Source organism: Podarcis tiliguerta (assembly GCF_965153285.1).
Source record: "Podarcis tiliguerta genome assembly, chromosome: 8".
Lineage (NCBI taxonomy): Eukaryota > Metazoa > Chordata > Lepidosauria > Squamata > Lacertidae > Podarcis > Podarcis tiliguerta.
Window position 1 is genome coordinate 84,028,743 of NC_139541.1, and position 19,378 is coordinate 84,048,120.

The window sequence follows — 19,378 nt, forward strand, 5'->3', positions numbered from 1 at the left end:
AGAAGAAAACAATGGCATAGCCCTCCTTCCTTATATCAAGGGCACTACAGATAAAATTAGCAAAATCCTCCATAAACACAATATCAAAACAGCCTTTTGCACCAACCAAAAAATAGCCAATATCCTCAGAAACCCCAAGGATAAAATTCAGTTGGAAAACCAAGGGGTCTATGAAATACCCTGCAAAGTCTGCCCAGCCACGTACATTGGACAAACAAACAGACGAATAAATGCACGTATCGCAGAACACAAGAATGCCGTCAAAAAAGAAGAAAAAACTTCCTCTCTTTTCCAACACATGAAAGAAACAGGACACGAAATTAATTTTGCAGATTCCAAATTGCTCTTTAACATGGAACATCACCACAAGAGAATAATCATGGAAGCCATCGAGATAGAGAAACACCCTCACAACATGAACAAGCGTGACGACACATCCCGCTTGCCAGACATCTGGAAATTAGCCCTCCCCACAAAATCTGACACCAGATCCAGAGGCACACAGAACGCCATCACCAATCAACCACACCAGACCCAAACCCAGACCCTCTCCACAGATAAATTACAGACACCATCCAGTAGCCAAACCAGGGTGGCACCTCCGGATGCTGCACCCCCCTGCAATCCCTACACAGATCTGGCGGGCACAGGCCACAAAACCACAGCTCGCCCCTATACACGAAGCCAAGCCAGAGCACAACCAAGTGCAGTACAGCCATCTTCTCAGAAAAACTCTTCACAAAGTTCAAGAGTTCAAGACACGAAGGCTTTAGCAACTAATCCACACCTAATGACCCACCTAAGTGGGATTCAGGAAATCACTCAAGAAATCACTCAAGATATCCCTCAAGTAATTAAGGAACAAAAGAAGAAAAGGCACACTAGCCTGGGAACCTCCTCTCTGCCCAGAACATTGGAGGCTATACACCACACCTCCTCAACAGTATTTATAGGAACTCAAACACTAAGATCCTGCTCTGTTCCAGTAACAAGAAGCCGAAAGCACCAGCCTGAAGATGACGAGTGAGACCTCGTCGAAACGTCGCCTAGACACCCCAACTTTTACACGGGAAGACACCCGAGGACACCAAAACCTGCACACACACATATATATACACATGATTTTCTTACCTTCAAACAACGAGTGTTAGGCTGTGAATGGCAAAGTATTGTACAATTCATTCCACATACCCTTTTATTTCTTGGTAGTATGCAAAAATTAAACAAATGTCTAATTAACCATCTACCTTTGAACCAAGCGGGTTATTGGCGGTAGAGTGCTGGAGCTTGTCTGAATTTGTTTCCCCTCCCCTCGCTCTTTCCCTAAAAGGGTCATCTTCACATCTTGTGGCAATGAGTTCCGTGAGTGAACTATAAGACTGTGATATATATATATTTTGGCGGGGAGGTGGGGCTAAGTGCCGACCCTCCTAGCAATAATACAAATCTACTCCTTGGCAGGTATTTAAAAGCATCCCCAGGAGTCTTCTCCCTAATGTGGGGTGGGGGTGGGGATTGGTTTCTGGAGGGGGGGGCAAGAAGAGATGCGCCCCCCCTCGCCTTCCCCTCCGCGCGCCTCCCGCTCCCAATGCCATTTCTAGAACGGTAGTAAAAGTTTCTATTAATAAAAAGCCGCGGCGGCAAACACGAAAGCTCTCCAGCGCCGCCGTCGCCGCCGCCGAATCCGCGAGGCCTGTGAGAAAGGGATTCCCTCTGACGTCATTGCTAGGATACCAAACAAACACAGCCGAGACAAGGCCATATATGGCTAATTGCGTCACAGGAACTCCGGCGGGGCGGAGCGAGGGATCCCCGCTGAAATAGCCCTTTGGCGACCCCGCACGGAGACCCCTTTGGGCAAGCGGGGAGGTCGGGGAGAGAGGGAGCCGCGGGCCGAGTTTCGGGGTCGGCGAGGTCCGGGATCGCCGGGGATCCGCGTTCGGGGGGCCGGATCGGCGCGCTTCCTGGTTGACGTCACGAGGGGCACGGCCCCCCTCTTGTATAAATAGGCTGCCAGGCAGAGCGTGGTTCATTCATAAGATTTCGGGCCCGGGAAGGAAGACCGGCGGCGGGCAGCGGAGAAAGAAGCGAGCGCCGGAGGGGAGATCCCGACACTACTGCTCGGAAACCGACCGATCGCTTCGGATTGCTGGCTGCTTGTTTGGGGGGGGAGGGGGGAGACTTTTCTCCTGGGCGCGCGTTGGGGTTGGAGTTGGCTCGACCGGTGGAACTTCGGCCTGCCGCTGCCTTCGGGGCCATGCTGTTGCTTTGAAAGGAGAGCGAAGGGGGGGACCCGAGGGAGCCGTCTCCCCCTCCGCCAGGCGACCCGGAGAAGAGCAACTCTCGCAGGCGCCCCGAGCCTCCTGCCTCGGATCCGGCGGCGGCGACCACGGCAGCGGCGGCAGCAGCGGCGGGAGGGTCGGCCGGCTGGCTGTGCTCGGCGCTCACCTTGGCTTCCAGGCGCCCCCGGCGAGGCCGCGGCCTTTCCCCGGCGCCCCCGAGGGAGATGTATCAGGGCTTCCCCGGAGACTACGACTCCACCTCCCGGTGCAGCTCGTCCCCTTCGGCCGAGTCCCAGTACCTCTCCTCGGTGGATTCTTTCGGGAGCCCCACGGCCGCCGCTGCCGCCTCCTCGCAGGTAAGAGCCGCGGATCGCGGTGTGCGTGTGTGTGAAGGGACTAACACACTTGCTTGTCCAGCCATGGGAGTCGGGGGGGGGGGAGGTGCGTCCTTTGCACCGGACCCTTCCGGGCGCCGGGATCCAGGAGATCGGAGGCGGGGACGGGGCTCCCTTCTTACTCACCTTGCAATTCTCTGCACCCCCAGCCCCTGATCCAAGCGCTGGTCAGCTCGGGGTTTCCGGTGCTTGCATGCCTGTCTGCCTATCGGGGGACTCTCACGCCCCCCCCCCCCACCGCAACTGCATGTGCTTTTCGTTTTCCTCTTCCCTCCCCGCCGTCCTTCCTTTTTTGCCCCACCTGCCCACTGCGACCGATCCCCTCCCAAATTGATCCCGATTGCGGTACAGATCCCCCCCCTTTCCCTATTTTATTTCGTTTTTAAAACACGCGGAAATTAATTCTCCGGATCGGTTGTCCGACCCGCGATTGGAAAGCAAAAGTATAATTAAAATATTCCGGCGACAGCAATTGAAACGATCTCCCGCAAAACTCTCCCCGAGCGCGCAAGTCTCCCCTGCGGTCCGCATTCCTCAACTCTCTCCGCTTCCCGCACCCCGCTTCCCTCCGGGGTTTCGAACGCGCATGCGCGGAGAGGAGGAGGAGGGGGGAGTGGAGGAGGCGAGCGCGAAGACGAAAGGGGGGAAAGGGGGGCGGGGTTGTGCGTAACGCATGACGTGCTGGAACCCTCCGTGCTGACGTGAAGCACGCACGGCGCGTTTCTCCTCCACCTCCTCCTCCTCCCCGAGGCGCGCGGGTTATTTTGGAACGCTGGTCCACCCCCGTTGCTAAGGGGCGGGGCGGGCGGGAGGAGCGCGCGGATTGGCCGGGGCTGGGAAGGGGAGGCCACGCCCCCTCCAGCCTCTGCTGCTGCTGCTGCTGCTGCTTCTATCTTGGTGCAAGTCAGCAGAGGAAAAAAAGGAAATGCTAAAAATAATCCTCTCCAACTGTGGAAGGAGCAAAAGTGCAATGCTTTGCGTCCCGTATTTCGGGGGGCAGTTTCCAGCTCCGCACTCCATAATGCCCCCTTTAGCTGGAAGAGAGAAATGGGCCTTGCTCCAGCCCATAATAAGCATCCAGCTCATTCCTTCCCTTGTTAAATTGGGAGAGGAAGATGCATGCCTGCCTGCCCTCCCAATGTTGTCCCTGGTCCTCTGGGAGCTCTGTAGGGGCGCGCACGCCCCTCTGCAATTCAGAGGGGGGTGCAATGAAGGGGTGGAGGAGCCCCACAGCTTGCTCTGACCCACTGGTGAACCTGGGAAATGGGTAATAATATTAGGTATAAATGTGCTTGCCTCTGAAACTCCAGCCAGGAATGGCAGCCAGCCCCCGACCCATTTGGAAGTGTGGGGCGGAAGGCCAGATAAAGTGGCTTGAAGGCTGCTTGACTTTCCTGTGAACTGCATAGCCTCACTTGGGTGAAACCCTTTCCCTTTGCTTTTAAGGGAAGGAGCAGCACATTTTAGGGATGAGCCTCATTTTGCCCTCGGATTCACTGCTTTCCCCACCTGGAGTTGAGTTGCTTTAGAGCACCTTGTCTAAGAGTTATTTCTGAGCTGTGTTACCTGCAGGGTGAATCTCCGGCAGCTTTCTTCCCCTCAGATCTTACTGTACTTGGGACTCTTATTATATCACACCTTGTGGCAGCTTGTGTGCTTTGAGGTTTCATCCTAAAAAAAGACGAGAAAAAAGCCAAGGTTTCGAACCAGAGACTATTATTCCCAGTATAGGTGCAAGATACAACACACACACACACACACACACACACACAAAAATATATGCATCTTCCCCCTGAAAAGCAATAAAAATAATTCTGGTATCTTGTCCTAAAAGTGTCCATCGTGGTGGCAGTCAGTGATGGCTGATCCCTTCATTTGATCTCGGGATATTGGTTAATATTTCTTGATGTCATTACCGGTTCGAGGAATGAGAGGTTAGCCTTCAGTTCTCAAGCTAGAGAGGGAACAGTTTTTTGCGACAAGCTTCCACCAACTCTTTTAACAGAAATCCAACTCGCTCAGCGACAGAATATCTGTGTTGCATCTCCACTGCAGTTGGCAATTCCTCTCTCATAACCCAGATGACAGAGACAGCTGTGGTGGCTCATATCATAGAGTTGCCAAGGGGTCATAAGGGGTCATCTGGTCCAAGCCCCTTTGGTCTTAGCTAGGTGACACTTTGGCTTAGACATGGGGTTGGTGCTCCAGGTGTCATTGGGACTAAAGCTGAAGTTGATGGGATTTGTAGTTCAGCAATGCAGGGGGCTGGACTAGATGACCCTCGGATCCCATTCCAACTCTACAGTTCTCCCCCCCCCCCAAAAAAAATGAAGTCAAAACGGCTTACAAACATTAAATAATAATAATTTATTATTTATACCCCACCCATCCGGCTGGGTTTCCCCAGCCACTCTGGGAGGCTTCCAACGAAGTATTAAAATACAGTAGTTTTCCCTAAAGCTTCCCTAAAGAGGGCTGCCTTCAGATGTCTTCTAAAAGTCTGGTAGTTGTTTTTCTCTTTGACATCTGGTGGGAGGGCGTTCCACAGGGCAGGTGCCACTACCAAGAAGGCCCTCTCGGTAGTGGCCAATGTTGCTTTTTAAAAACCGTAATAACGAATGAGGTTGAGAAGAAACCAACTGCACACACTAGCTCCCACAAACATTTTATTGATAAAGCAAAATACTTCATTTGTTAGGCATTCGCCTTAGGGGCGAATGATCCATGTCACCTGGATCATTTAGGACACGGTTGCCCGCAAAGGTGCTTCGTGAAGAAGGAGCATGGAAGCCTTATTTCTGCCATCCTCTGAGCATGCTTGCCTTCCTTTCTTTCTCCCTCCCCAGGAGTGCAGTGGCCTTGGGGAAATGCCCGGATCCTTTGTGCCAACAGTGACTGCCATATCGACTAGCCAAGACCTGCAGTGGTTGGTGCAGCCCACCTTGATTTCCTCCATGGCCCAGTCTCAGCAGCCTCCAGGCCAGCAAATGCCTCAACAGCAGCAGCAGCAGCAGCCACCCACTGTGGACCCGTACGACCTGCCGGGAACCAGCTACTCCACCCCAGGACTGAGCGCTGCCTACGGTGCCGGCCCCTCGGGGCTGCCTGCCGCCCAGCCACGCTCCACCAGGGCCCGGCCCCGAAGGACCCGGGAGGAAACGGTGAGCGGGGAGGATTGTAGGGCCCTGCTTCTCCTGTGGAACTTCCTCTGGGGAGCCGGAGACGAGGTTATTAACTCAAATCGTTTTGCACCCTTGATTTGACCCTGCTTGACAGATTCCCCAAGCAGCCTTAACGGCTGCATTTGGTATATATATATTTTTGGGGTGGGATGTTGGCTGGTTGCCTTCTCTGCCCTCTCACCCCCTTGGTAGCTTGGGGGAAAGGTGGGAGAAAGTATGGGCGACTTATCCAGATTGCAGCGACGAATTTGCCAGTCCGCTGTAGCCAGAACCACTTTGGCTGGACAGCGTCCATCTAAGGTGGGCTGCTTGACCCTCCCAAATCTGGTGCTCCGACGTTGCTGCATCTTTTCATAGGCTTGCAGAGTTGGGAAGGGAGCATGAATCTCCTTCCTGCAATGCAGGAATCTTTTGACCAATGAGAGGCTCAAACCCACAACCTCTGGATTAAGAGTCTCACAGGGTTACTTGAGTGTATTCTCCTGGGTTGAATACTGGGGTATAAAACCCAGGATGTCCATTTGCCCCACCAGAATGAGCAAGGATAGCGTTGATGGCAGGGGTCGGTGGTGTGGATCCCAGGATTCTTGACAGCCAGTCAGGGGAAGGGATCTTCTGTCTCTTCATGAAGTCCAATGATAGACCATCTTCTCCAAGGTTCATGAGGGATGGATGCAGCTGGTTTGCCCTGCAGGAGAGAGGTGGTGGCAAAGGCCTTTGGGACGATGCCATGTCCAGAGAGGGAGAATTGTCTCTAGCCTTCATCCATGAACTGACCGCCTCTTTTTCCTGCCCTTGCAGCTGACACCGGAGGAGGAAGAGAAACGCCGTGTCCGCAGGGAGCGGAACAAGCTTGCAGCGGCCAAGTGCAGGAATCGCCGCCGTGAACTGACAGACCGACTTCAAGCGGTGAGTGGGAAACGGGGACTTTCTGGCCACGAGCTTTTTGGTGCCACTGGCCCTGCCCTTGGGTGGGGGGAAACCCACAAGCTTTGAGAGAGGTGGAGTTGCCTCAGGGCCCTGTTCTGCCTGGCTCAATGCCCAATTTCCATCTATTGCATTTATATCCCACCTCCCTCACATTTAACCTCCACAACAACCCTGCGAAGTAGGTCCGGCTGAGAGATAGGGACTGTGACCGGAGGCTCATGGTGAGCTTCACGGCCGAGTGGGGGGTTTGAATCCTGGTGTCTCTCAGGCTCTAACCACTACCCCATGTTGTCTCCTCATGGCCGGTGTTACCATTTTAAGGGGCCACAAACGGCGGATTATTTCATTCCCTATGGGGTAAAGCCAGGTTTTTCAGGGCAAAGAGTTTGAAATGTTTTTTCTTCCATCGGGATATTTGAAAACGGTGTTGGGTTGTTTTTTTTAAAAGGCTGCAACCGCTGATTTTTAATGCCCTTCTCCTTGTGGCTTGTTCTAAGCTGTTTTGGGCTCCCATATTTAGGATAACAAGCTTTATTTACAAATCTTCAAGAACGGACAGCTCACCCCCATCTTTTGGGGACCAGGCAAACGCCAGTTCCTCCCTCCTGAGCTTCAAGCTGAGAGGGGGTTGTCTCCTCTTGCTTTCCCTCCACTTTCCCTGCAATGTAGGTAACGGCTCCAGGCCGCCATCTTGGAGGAATGGGCACCATAGTTTGTTGGCCGGAGCGGTTCTCGCCCAGCAGTGGCCCCTCTGGTCCTGCAGACGCCATTTTGAAAGAGGGCAAAGGGTCTCTTGCTTGGCTAGAGCAGGAGAAATGGCAGACTCCCTGACTGCAGTGCCCACCAAAACTGGGATGGCCCCCCCCCCAAAAAACCTAGGAGCAGGCACCGAGGCAAGATGGCAGATGCAGACCACGCACAGGCGTCCCTGGGTGGGCTTGAACCACCAACCTTCTGGTGGTGATGGTGGTTGTTACAGTATTATTATTATTATTTGAATTTATATACTGCCCTATACCCGGGGGGGGGGGGTCTCCAGGCGATTCACAGAATAAAATCAAGATATAAAACCACAAAATACCTAATAAAAATAAAAACCCAATAGCCACCCCCACAAAAAATAAACATTTTAAAAGGACATAGGATGCCAATCAGATCAACCAAAGGCCTGGAACATTTTCGCCTGGCGCCTGTATGATGAAGGCGCCAGGTGGCCTTCCTTAGGGAGAGCATTTCACAAACAGGGAGCCACTACAGAAAAGGCCCTGTTCTTGTGTTGTCACCCTCTGCACCTCTTGAGGAGGCGGCACCCGAAGGAGGGCCTCAGAAGATGATCTCAGGGTCTGGGTTGGTTCATATAGAAACAGGCGGTCCTTAAGGTATTGCGGTCCTGAGTTTCTGGGGAATTTTGGCCCAAGGGAACTGGGGGTGGTGGTTTCCCTCCCAATTCCACACCATGCCACCTCCCCTTCCTTGCCCCCCCCCCCCATGGCTTCCTTGCTGACTCCGCCGATGTCCCCGCTCCTTCCCCAGGAGACCGACCAGCTGGAGGAGGAGAAGGCTGAGCTGGAGTCGGAGATCGCGGAGCTTCAGAAGGAACGCGAACGGCTGGAGTTTGTCCTGGTGGCTCACAAGCCCAGCTGCAAGATCCCTTACGAGGACGTGCCAGAACTGATCGGGCAGCCGGGCACCTCGGGCGAGGTGAGCGCTTTAGCCCTGGCGGTCAAGGAGGACCCCTTTGGGCCCACGGCCTACTCGTCGCTGCCCCTCCACTACCAGCAGACCCTTGGCGGAGTGCAGGCCTTGTCCCCCGCGGAGGTAGCGTTTTCTAGTTCTTACTTTTCACATGGTGAACAGCTGACCGACCCGTACCCGGCTAACCCTTCCTATACGTCTTCGTTTGTCTTCACCTACCCAGAGGGAACCACTTGCGGAGCCACACACCAGCGGAACAGCAGCAGCGACCAGTCCTCGGACTCCCTGAACTCTCCCTCGCTCCTTGCCTTGTGAAACTCAAACAAAACAAAACACGCGCGCAAAAGCAAAACGCAAAAGCCCAACCGCCTCCCAGTCTCGAAACCTTTTCTCCATTGGAAAACAAATAACCAAAATGACCCACGTGCGCAAACTTCTGCGTTAAGCGAAGGGGGGCACAAGAGAGAGAGAGAGAAATGGCAAATGCGCACCCCCCAACTTGGGAGCATCGAACCTTTAAAACACCAATATCTATCTATAAAGAGACCAAGTCACCCGCCAGCCCTCGCTACACCAGCACCCACAACCACAAGCTCTGTGACCATGTTGTTGTTGTTGATGTTCAGACTGCCGGAGTGCAGTGAGTGGAACGCCTTTTTGTGTCTCGACGGTCGCTTTCAACATTTCCTTGTTTTTTGGGCTTTGCAATTTCCAAATGGGAGAGCGAAGGAGGAAGGATGTTTCGGGGCTGCAGCGATGGATGATCGACCCTCCGCCTCGGAAAAACTCTGAGCCTAAAACTTGCTTTCTGGGGGGAAACGGGGCCTTGCCTTTTGCTGAACGTGGACTTTTTGGCTGAGTATGGACTGTGACGATGTTTCTCTGATTCTTGCTGCCTTTTGTTCATGGAATCGTAGAATTGTAGACTTGGAAAGGGACCCTAAGGGGTCATCTTGTTGTAAGAAGCCGAGCAAAAGGGGATGACCTGTCAGTAGGGGGATTGAGGAGGAATGGGGGTGGGCTCCGTCCCCCCTGTTCTAGCAGACCCCACATTGCCTGGCTGCTTGTGAATCTTCTGCCAGCTGCACGGTTAGAAATGGGCACTCTCAAGGCACTTTTCCAAGTTATCAGCCTGCACTATGAAATGTGGTTGAGAGATTGACTGGCCAGCGACCATCCTTTCCCAAATTATTTTGGCAGGTGCCTACTGTCAACCTCAAAAAAGAGTCTAGAATATGGCGCAAAAGGTGCTTAAAAGTTCTTGTTTTCTGTGTGGTTTAAGCTTCCTGTCTGATCAGAGGTGCATGCTTACTCAGAAGTAAACGCAACATAATTCAGTTCCTTATGAGTTGCACCCTTAACACACGGAGGAGCAAGTCTACTTTAATAGGCTTGCAAGCAGAAATTATTCTAGTTCGCACGATTACCAGTTTAGGCGCTTTGGCGAATGTCCTGGGAATATAATCAAAGGGCAGTAGAAAACTATTTGGTCTTAAAGTATGAAGAAAAAGAAGTTTTCTTCTTTTTCTTCATACTTTGTTAATATATATATTGAGTTCAATACAAAATTGAAAACTTAATTGAGAACCTCTGCTGCAAAATTCACCAGATTTTTAACTTGTGCAATAGTTTGGCAGCCCTGGTGTGCCTCTCAGAAAACATGGAAGCCTTTTAGAGGATGGCAGCCTCCATGCTTGTAAAGAAAGCTTTTTTGCTAGGAATTTGCACAGTGGGCTGTCTGGAACGCCACGTCTTATTATTGTCCAGCTGGTTGGGGGGCCAGCTCTACGTTGGGTCTACCCACCGCCTTTTAAACTTGGCCACATCCCCACCCCCGAATGAATCCTCTTCCCACTAGGGGCTACTTCCTTTGCTCGGTTTCCCGTGGGTGGGTGGCTGGCAACCGTTTTGCCGGGATGTTGGGGAGCTGCGCTTGGTGATATACTGTGAACGGACCTCTCTCCCCCCTCCTTGTATAGATGCTTTCCTCCCCGACCCTCGATATTGTGACACTATGTACTTTAAGCTGCCTGTAACCTCTCGGTTTCCTTTTGCTTGATGTATCCGTGGTTTTTGAAGCTGGCTCTTCTTCCCACCATCCTTTTCTCCTTTGGTGACACTGTTGGTGAGAAAAAAAACTCTGGATATTTAGCTGGCTTCCATCCCCGGCTGCAGCCTTTTCCTAATTTCTGGGCTTCTGGCTTCCTTCCGGCCTCGCTGCAACCCTGGTGGATATCACTTTAGGGTGCCCGAATCCTCAAATGTGAGCTCCCTGTTTGAAAAGTGTCGGTGGCTCAGCCTGTCCCAGCATTTCAATCGGTTTGCAGCCGTGTTGCTTGTGAAGTGGCCCCCCCACAACCCACCCCAGGGTCTCCTTGCGCCCTGTTGCTTCGGTTGCCAACGCCAAGCGGCTCTTGTGTATCTCTTGTGCGTGATCTTGTGCAACAGCGCTGCCCGCTTCTGACACCGCTCTGCCTCTTATTAACCTGCCACACGAGTGTGTTTATGGACTGGGGTAAAACAAAAAAGCCGAAAAAAAGCTGCCTTGTTGCTTTTATGGAGCTCTAGAGCACGCCGTTCAGGATGTTTCCCAAAAACTTTCCTCGTGACCAAGCTTTCAATGTTGTGTTTAAATTTTTTTTTTTAAACCAGAATTATTTTTAATCTTATGGACTTTTATTTTAACCAGCTTTTTTATTTTTCATTGCTTGTTATACACTCGCTGGGGAAACGGGGGAATATTTTTAATTTTTTAACTATTATAATAATTATTATATTATTTTTACCCCCTTGTGCTGTAATATTATTTTTGTGTGTGATGTTGTTTTGTTAAGCAGCAGGGGGGGCGCCGTCGGACGGGAAGGAGGGGAGAGAACTCTGGACCCGGCTGGCGACACTTCCCTGCACTTAACCTTGGCTAGCAAAAATAGCAAATAAAGACAGCTTTGAAAAATGCACTTTTTAACGATGGATATAAGATCTCTATTTTTTCAAACTCCTGTAAAGTTCACATTAAGGTGCAATAAAAAAAAAGAAGAAAAACCTCGAGCCGTAGAGCTGCCTGGCTTTCTCCGCACCGAAACCCCCCCATCACCTCATGCCTTAACCCTTCACGTTCAGGGCGGGGCAGAACTTGGGGTGGCTGGGTGGCAGGAGGCTGCTATTACGGGTGAGTGACATGTCTATGCGCTGGGACCTTGTTTGGTGTTGGAGTGCCCTCTGCAGCATGCTAAGTGAAAGCACATGTGCTAAGATCTCCTGGAAAGCAGATTTTGGGGTGTATGTGTGTAATTACAACCCTTAAATCCAGGGTCTAAGAACCCATGATCAAAGTGTTGGTGCTGACCTTTAAAGCCCTAAACGGCCTCGGTCCTGTATACCTGAAGGAGCGTCTCCACCCCCATCGTTCTGCCCGGACACTGAGGTCCAGCTCCGAGGGCCTTCTGGCGGTTCCCTCCCTGCGAGAAGCAAAGTTACAGAGAACCAGGCAAAGGGCCTTCTCGGTGGTGGCGCCCGCCCTGTGGAACGCCCTCCCACCAGATGTCAAAGAGAACAACAACTACCAGACATTTAGAAGACATCTGAAGGCAGCCCTGTTTAGGGAAGCTTTTAATGTTTAACAGACCATTGTATTTTAATATTTTGTTGGAAGCTGCCCAGAGTGGCTGGGGGAGCCCAGCCAGATGGGCAGGGTATAAAAAAATAAATGATGATGATGATCAGGCTAAAGGGGCCCATCTAGTCCAGCATCCTGTTCTCACAGGGCCAGCCATGATGGAATCATAGAATCCTAGAGTTGGAAGAGACCACAAGGGCCATCGAGTCCAACCCCCTGCCAAGCAGGAAACACCATCAGAGCACTCCCGACATATGGTTGTCAAGCCTCTGCTTGACAAAACCTGCGAGCAGGATCCGAGCACAAGAGAAACTCTCCTGCAGTTTCCAGCAACTGGGATTCAGAAGTCTTGCTGCCCCCGACTGTAGAGGGCAGAATCTAGCCCCTGTGGCTGGTAGTGATTGGTAGCCTTCTCCTCTTCCACAAATTTCCTAGGTGGCGCTTCTGCATGGGAGGAATCTTGTAGGGTCTTCCCAGCACTCCATTGTAATAAAAGAAAACCTTCCCTTATGGGGGGACACAAGAGCCCTTATAGAGTCCTTTGCGGGGGGGGGGGGGCAAGGAGAGAACTCTGGACCCGGCTGGCAACTCTTCCCTGCACTTAACCTTGGCTAGCAAAAATAGCAAAGACAGTTTTGCAAGAGGAGGAAACTTTGATGCTCCTCCTCCCGGTTCCCAATTGCATGTCACACACCGCCCCCCCCCCCCAGACTTCCAGCCAACTTTTGGTTTGAACATTCCAACCCTGCTTTTTTGCTGAATTCCAAAGATTTAAGAGTTTGGAACTAGAATGAGCTACCGTTTCACACAGCACATAGTTAAAACTGTGGAACTCCCCCCCACCCCCCGCAGTGTGCTGGGCCCGGGGGTAACCTGTGAAACGCAGTCCAGGTGCGGTCCAGAATCCGAAGGCAGGAAACCAGGCAAGGACAGGTACAGGATCTGGCAAACAGCAATGTTGCTCCCGCAACCTGGGGCGGGGTCCAGCAGCCTTTTATCTCTGTCGGGGTGACGGCCGGTCCCGATCCCCTGGCGACTTACCTCCCTGTTCCGCCTGAAGGCGAGCACTCCTCCTGCGAGTACTCAGGTCTCTCCTCCTCTCAGACCTCAGTCTCTGCAGCTCGGGAGACGTCGGTGGGTTACTAGACCCAGGGGCCGCCTCAGCCTCTCCTGACCCAACCGGTAGTGGAGTAGCTGTAAGTGATGGCCCAGCTGGAGGCAACGAGGTCATCCCTGCATCTGGAGCCAGGGCAGGCTCAGGCCCCTGACTCGGCCCAGCTGGTGTTTGCTGCAGGGGAACCTGTGCAGACTGGGACTCTTCAGGATCAGGCCCCAGACTTGGTTCAGATGATGCCTGAGGCAAAGGATCCGGTGCAGACTGAGACTCCTCTGGTTCTGAGTCCAAGCCCGAGTCCCAGGCCATCACACGCAGGAGGCAGGGCTGGCCACCAACTTATTAAATTTAATTAATTTTTTATTTTCCCCCCTGCCCTTCCCAGTTTAAAAATTGGGCTCAGGGCAGCTAACAGCAAACACAAAACATTGATTAAAATGTGACTTAAAAACAGCATAGAAACAACATAAAATACAACATAAATGCAGCATCAATGTCAAAGTTCAAAAATTCAGGAGTCATTTTTTTGGGGGGGGGGGAACCCCAGTCAGTAAACATCAAGTGATCACCAGGGCTAACTGGCCAAGTTGGTCCTACTAGGGCCAGCAGGAGACCAGGGAAGAGTTTAAATGTGGGGTCCCAGATGGCTTTAAGAGGATTGGAGGAATTGATGGAAGAGAGGGCTGTTGATGGCAACTGGAGGCAGCGATAATTCAGAATACCAGTTGCTGGAAGCCAAAAGCAGGGAGAGTTTTTCTCCTGCTCAGATCCTGAGGTTTCGCTTTGGGGCATCTCTCCTCTGCTAAAATCCATCAGCATTCTTGAGGAGTACCGTTCCCTTAGCTTCCGTTATCCTACCATCAAAAGGGCAAGAATACACAGCTATTTTAGCATCTTTGACAGAAGTAACATCACCTGGCGTGCTCTGGTCCATGGGGTCACGAAGAGTCGGACATGACTAAATGACTAAACAACAACAACAACAACAACATCACCTCCAGTTTCTTTTAAATAACCATGCCATGCAATACTGTAGAAGCACAAATGCCAGAACCTAGGTTCTTGCGCACTCTGATGCTGTCAACATTAAAGTGGCCTGACTCCGGAAGAATAGACACATGCCTGAGAGATAAGCTTAGTAAGAAATATTCCATTGCCACGTTTTTTACTCATTATTGAAGTTTGCAGCAAAGACGCTACTTCTTCAACAACCCAGACATATTTGGCAGAGCAGCACACTAGATCAGGAAGTATTCTTCATAGCCTTCAGTTACCTCTGAAACAAAAAAATCCATTCTTAGAAGTTCTTCTGCATGTTCTAGGAGGGCTCCAGCAAACACCAAAATTTGTTCCATCACCAACTTCTTGCTCTTGCATGGGAGAAGACAAGACAATCATTTTTGCAGCTGGTTGGCCCCAGTTGAGAACAGGATATTGAGTTAGAGGGGCCTGATCAGATCCTGAAGGTCCAATACTTTGGCCACCTCATGAGAAGAGAAGACTCCCTGGAAAAGACCCTGAGGTTGGGAAAGATGGAGGGCCCAAGGACAAGGGGACGACAGAGGACGAGATGGTGGGACAGTGTTCTCGAAGCTACCAGCATGAGTTTGACCAAACTGTGGGAGGCAGTGGAAGACAGGAGTGCCTGGTGTGCTCTGGTCCATAGGGTCACGAAGAGGCGGACACCACTAAACGACTAAACAACAACAATGGGGCTGGTGGGTGCCTTGCGGTTCACTCGCTAGAAAGGGTTGTGTCCCTCCCCTCAGTGATTTTCACTTGCTGATGGAAGGACAGCAAGGAGAGAACCAGCCTGGCGTCCCTAGGCAGGGAGTTCCAATGTTGCCTGGGAGGAGCCACCACCGAGAAGGCCCTTTCCTGTATCCTCACCATGGGGGCCTGAGAGGAAAGTCTCCCCTGAAGACCTAGGGCCTGGGCAGGTTCATATTGGGGGGGGGCACAGGATACAGCGCTTCAGACAGCCTGGGATGAAGGGGGCTTGCGCAGGAGAAATCCCCAGGGATGAGTTATGGTGCGCTTTGATTTGTATGCTGTGGGGCTCCCTGGACAAGACCCTGATGCTGGGAAAGATGGAGGGCACAAGGAGAAGGGGACGACAGAGGACGAGATGGTGGGACAGTGTTCTCGAAGCTACCAGCATGAGTTTGACCAAGCTGTGGGAGGCAGTGGAAGACAGGAGTGCCTGGCGTGCTCTGGTCCAGGGGGTCACAAAGAGTCGGACACGACTAAACGACTAAAAAACAACAAGCAGCCAGGCTCTTCTTAGCCTCTTATGGAACCTCCAGGCCCAGAGGCAATCTACCTGGATTCCTAGGTTCTTTTGTACATTTGGCTACAGTGAGAGTCGGATGCTGGCCTGACCCAACATGATCGTGTTACATATTCAAACGTGAATGTCTCCAATGTCTTCTGCTACCTTCCCACTTTTAAAGCTCCACCCGTAGTGCTTGAAGGCACTTGATTTTTTTGTGAAGGACACATTATTTTTTGGCCGGCCGGCGATATGACATGCAGAGGGGAGACTGGGCCCGCTCTGCCCCTTTTGCCAACTGTGCGGAAAGGGGAGTGGGTGCTTTGGGCAAAGGCAGGCACTCTCAAGTGACCCCCCCCAACCCTCCTACCCCCCAGCAGCCCATCCGTGCATAAGCCCAACCCCCAACGATGCATGAATCACAGCCAGGAGGCCACACGTCGGACACTTCTTGTTGTTTTTTTCCCCAACAACCATTTTTATTAAAGTGTAAATCCAGGCAAAGATTGAGAACCGGCTCGCGCCAACCCCGTCGTTGTCCGGGATGGGTGTGGCAGAAAGTGGAGCGTCCCGGGAGAGAGAAAGAAACATAAAAAGGTGCGTGGAGGTCGATTGTGTGCTCTGGCCAGCGTTGGGCACCTGTTTAAGACGGAACCTTTCTCCTGGAGTAAGAAGGTGTTGCTCCAAGGCTGGCGGGTCCGTGTCAACTTTCCCTTAAGAAATAAATTCAGCAGGCAGGGAGGGAGGCCGGGGAGGGTGGCACTAGGGTAAGAAAGGGGCCTTCTTCGCCCACCCCCCAGACAGGGACAGCTTCCTGGAATTCCCTTGGGGTTGCGGGGAAGGGTGCCCCCCTCCAAGCTGTGCCAACTCTGCCCAAGGACGGCAGCCGCCCAGAGGACTACGCTGGGAGAACGGACGTCTCCGGCACGCAGTTAGCCCAGGGGGGTGGACTGGAGAAGGCAAGCGGCTTTGTGTCGTGTCCAGGCCATGGCAGGGAGGGGGGAAGGAGGTGAGAGGTCAGGAGGGTCTCTTTGGGAAGGGATGGGTGGGCAGCTGGAGGGAAGGAAAGGGGCAGAAGGAGGAGGAGGAGGCATGTGTGGGTGTATATATATATCTCTCTGTGTGGAAGGGGGTCAGAGCAGGAGAGAGGGGGAGTCATTCATTCGGCTTTTGCTTTGGCTGTCGGCAGCTTGGACAGCATCCTAGGAGGAAAGGGGGAGAGAGAGAAGAAATTAAGCCAGTAGCGAGTGGAAAGAGTTTCTTGCTTTTAAAAAAATTATCTGCAGGACATCGTCTAGAATAAAATACCGTATTTTCACTCTATAAGATGCACCAGACCACAAGACACACCTAGTTTTTGGAGGAGGAAAACAAGAAAAAAAATATTCTGAATCTCAGAAGCCAGAACAGCAAGAGGGATCGCTGCGCAGTGAAAGCAGCGATCCCTCTTGCTGTTCTGGCTTCTGGGATAGATGCGCAGCCTGCATTCGCTCCATAAGACGCACACACATTTCCCCTTACTTTTTAGGAGGGGAAAAGTGAGTCTTATAGAGCAAAAAAATACGGTAGCTTACTAGGGAAATGCTGAAGTTGCCCTTTGGGGCGCCTCAGGGTCAATTTTGTATGGTAGCCCAAATCTCAGTTATACGGGTGTATGCACAGTGGTACCTCTGGATGCAAACAGGATCCGTTCCGGAGCCCCGTTCGCATCCAGAAGCGAAGGCAACCCACTTCTGCAGGTGAAATCCACAAACAGGATCCGCGCACAACACTCTCCCTTCCTGCCGTTTCCAGCAACTGATGTTCAGAAGCATCGCTGCCTCCGACTGTGGGGGGCAGCACAGAGCCATCACAGCTAGTAGCCATGAGAAGCCCTCTCTTCCTCCATGAAATTGTTCAATCCTCTTTCAAGCCAATCAGAGTTGGTAGCTGTCACTGCTTCCTGTGGCAGGGAGTTCTGCAGTCTATTTCCCCCTTTTGACCTATTGGCCCACCCAACAACACAGCGTACACATTTATGCAGGTTTAATCCACGAATGAATCAAGTCGATGCGCATTCCAAGAGCTCTGCAAACAGGTGACAGCCCTGAGTTTAAGCCGGGGAGCCCATTCCCTTTGCAGCAGCCCAGTCCCCACACCTAAAGCGAAATGCACATTAAGGACTTAATCCAGATGTGAAATTCTGGGGGATGTACGAGAGGGGAAACTCAAACACTTTCGCATCTCCTTTTGTGTGTGTGCAAGTTTCTTCGAGGCTTGTGGTTGAAAACAGGATGTGAGGCCAGACGAACTTGTGCTTTGGGGGGAGCGAGGCCAGTTCTTCTTAAATTCTTCTGAACTTCCTCACGGCAGGTGGGCGCTAAGGGCGACGGGTGGTCCCTCCACCCTCAAATTTGAGAGCACAGTGGTGCAACTTCCACCAGTCCCAACTTTGCCTGCGACCAGCAGGGTGATCAATGAACATAGAAACATCTAACTATGGTCTTCTGCAACCTGGTGCCCCCTCCAGGTGTGCTGATTGGGGGCTGGGGGGTGTTGTCATCCAAAACATCTGGACAGGGCACCGGGTAGGCAGAGTCTGCTCTGGAGGTTGCAGGAGGGCTTGCAGAGCTGCTTCACTTGCCAATGCTTATCGGAGGGGCCTGCCTCCATAATTTCTATAGGTCCTGAACAAGCACTGGTAGCAGTGGCCCAGTGTGCCACCAGGGGGTGCTGTGGGGCTAGGGTATATACACAGAAACCCCATACACTATTCAGTTTCTGAAAATTCATAGCACCCACGGGTGACGCTCTCTCTTCCAAACAGCAGTGAAATAGGAGCCAACGTCGTGCAGTGCTTGGAGTGTTGGGCCAGGTAGGGGTAAAGGTAAAGGGACCCCTGACCATTAGGTCCAGTCGTGACCGACTCTGGGGTTGCGGCGCTCATCTTGCTTTATTAGCCGAGGGAGCCGGCGTACAGCTTCCGGGTCATGTGGCCAGCGTGACGAAGCCACTTCTGGCAAACCAGAGCAGCGCACGGAAACGCCGTTTACCTTCCCGCCAGAGTGGTACCTATTTACCGTATTTTTCGCCCTATAGGACACACTTTTCCCCCTCCAAAAATGAAGGGGAAATGTGTGTGCGTCCTATGGGGTGAATGCAGGCTTTCGCTGAAGCCTGGAGAGCGAGAGGGGTCGGTGAGCACCGACCCCCCTCCCTCTCCAGGCTTCAGGAAGCTATCCGCAAGCCTGGGGAGCCCGGTGGGAGTTCCCGCCGGGCTCCCTAGGCTTGCGGATAGCAGCCTGCATCCTGAAGCCTGTGGCGCGCTGAGCACCTTAGAGACCAACTAAGTTTGTTCTGGGTGTAAGCTTTTGTGTGTATGCACACTTCTCCAGAAAGTGAAATATAAATAAATATAAATATAAAGGTGAGATATAAATGCAATTCAATGGCAAAGGTAATGAAGAGGACCTGGCTTGAGAGCAGTACATGTGAAAAGGATCTAGGAGTCTTGGTTGACCACAAACTTGACATGAGCCAACAGTGTGACGCGGCAGCTAAAAAAGCCAATGCAATTCTGGGCTGCATCAATAGGAGTATAGCATCTAGATCAAGGGAAGTAATAGTGCCACTGTATTCTGCTCTGGTCAGACCTCACCTGGAGTACTGTGTCCAGTTCTGGGCACCACAGTTCAAGAAGGACACTGACAAACTGGAACGTGTCCAGAGGAGGGCAACCAAAATGGTCAAAGGCCTGGAAACAATGCCTTATGAGGAACGGCTAAGGGAGCTGGGCATGTTTAGCCTGGAGAAGAGGAGGTTAAGGGGTGATATGATAGCCATGTTCAAATATATAAAAGGATGTCACCTAGAGGAGGGAGAAAGGTTGTTTTCTGCTGCTCCAGAGAGGCGG

General features: G+C 52.1%; 3 protein-coding genes across 6 annotated transcripts in view; 1 reads left to right on the forward strand and 2 right to left on the reverse strand.

Annotated features, from left to right (window-relative positions):
- Positions 1-4,343, reverse strand: part of LOC310684735 (snake venom vascular endothelial growth factor toxin HF-like) — a 78,103-nt gene extending 73,760 nt beyond the window's left edge. Inside the window, exon 1 of the mRNA XM_083456234.1 lies at positions 4,244-4,343. The gene's annotated coding sequence lies outside the window, so the exon portion shown is untranslated. The remainder of the gene's footprint in view (positions 1-4,243) is intronic.
- On the forward strand, positions 1,842-11,441 carry FOSB (FosB proto-oncogene, AP-1 transcription factor subunit). 4 transcript variants are annotated; one of them, XM_083455781.1, is made up of 5 exons: positions 1,842-2,638; positions 5,524-5,904; positions 6,661-6,768; positions 8,323-8,607; positions 8,708-11,441. In XM_083455781.1, exons 1-5 carry the CDS (start codon positions 2,507-2,509, stop codon positions 8,771-8,773), a joined length of 972 nt encoding a protein of 323 aa, XP_083311907.1. In that variant the 5' UTR covers positions 1,842-2,506; the 3' UTR covers positions 8,774-11,441. The 4 variants fall into 4 exon arrangements, with proteins under 4 accessions (XP_083311907.1, XP_083311905.1, XP_083311908.1 ...); XM_083455782.1 differs by having other exon boundaries at positions 1,847-2,638; positions 5,524-5,838; XM_083455779.1 differs by having other exon boundaries at positions 1,845-2,638; positions 8,323-11,441.
- A 4,503-nt stretch (positions 11,442-15,944) lies between these two features.
- The window catches only part of RTN2 (reticulon 2), a 34,069-nt gene continuing 30,635 nt past the window's right edge, over positions 15,945-19,378 (reverse strand). The window contains exon 10 of the mRNA XM_083455584.1: positions 15,945-16,688. Within this exon, the coding sequence (XP_083311710.1) occupies positions 16,646-16,688 (43 nt within the window). The 3' untranslated portion in view covers positions 15,945-16,645. The remainder of the gene's footprint in view (positions 16,689-19,378) is intronic.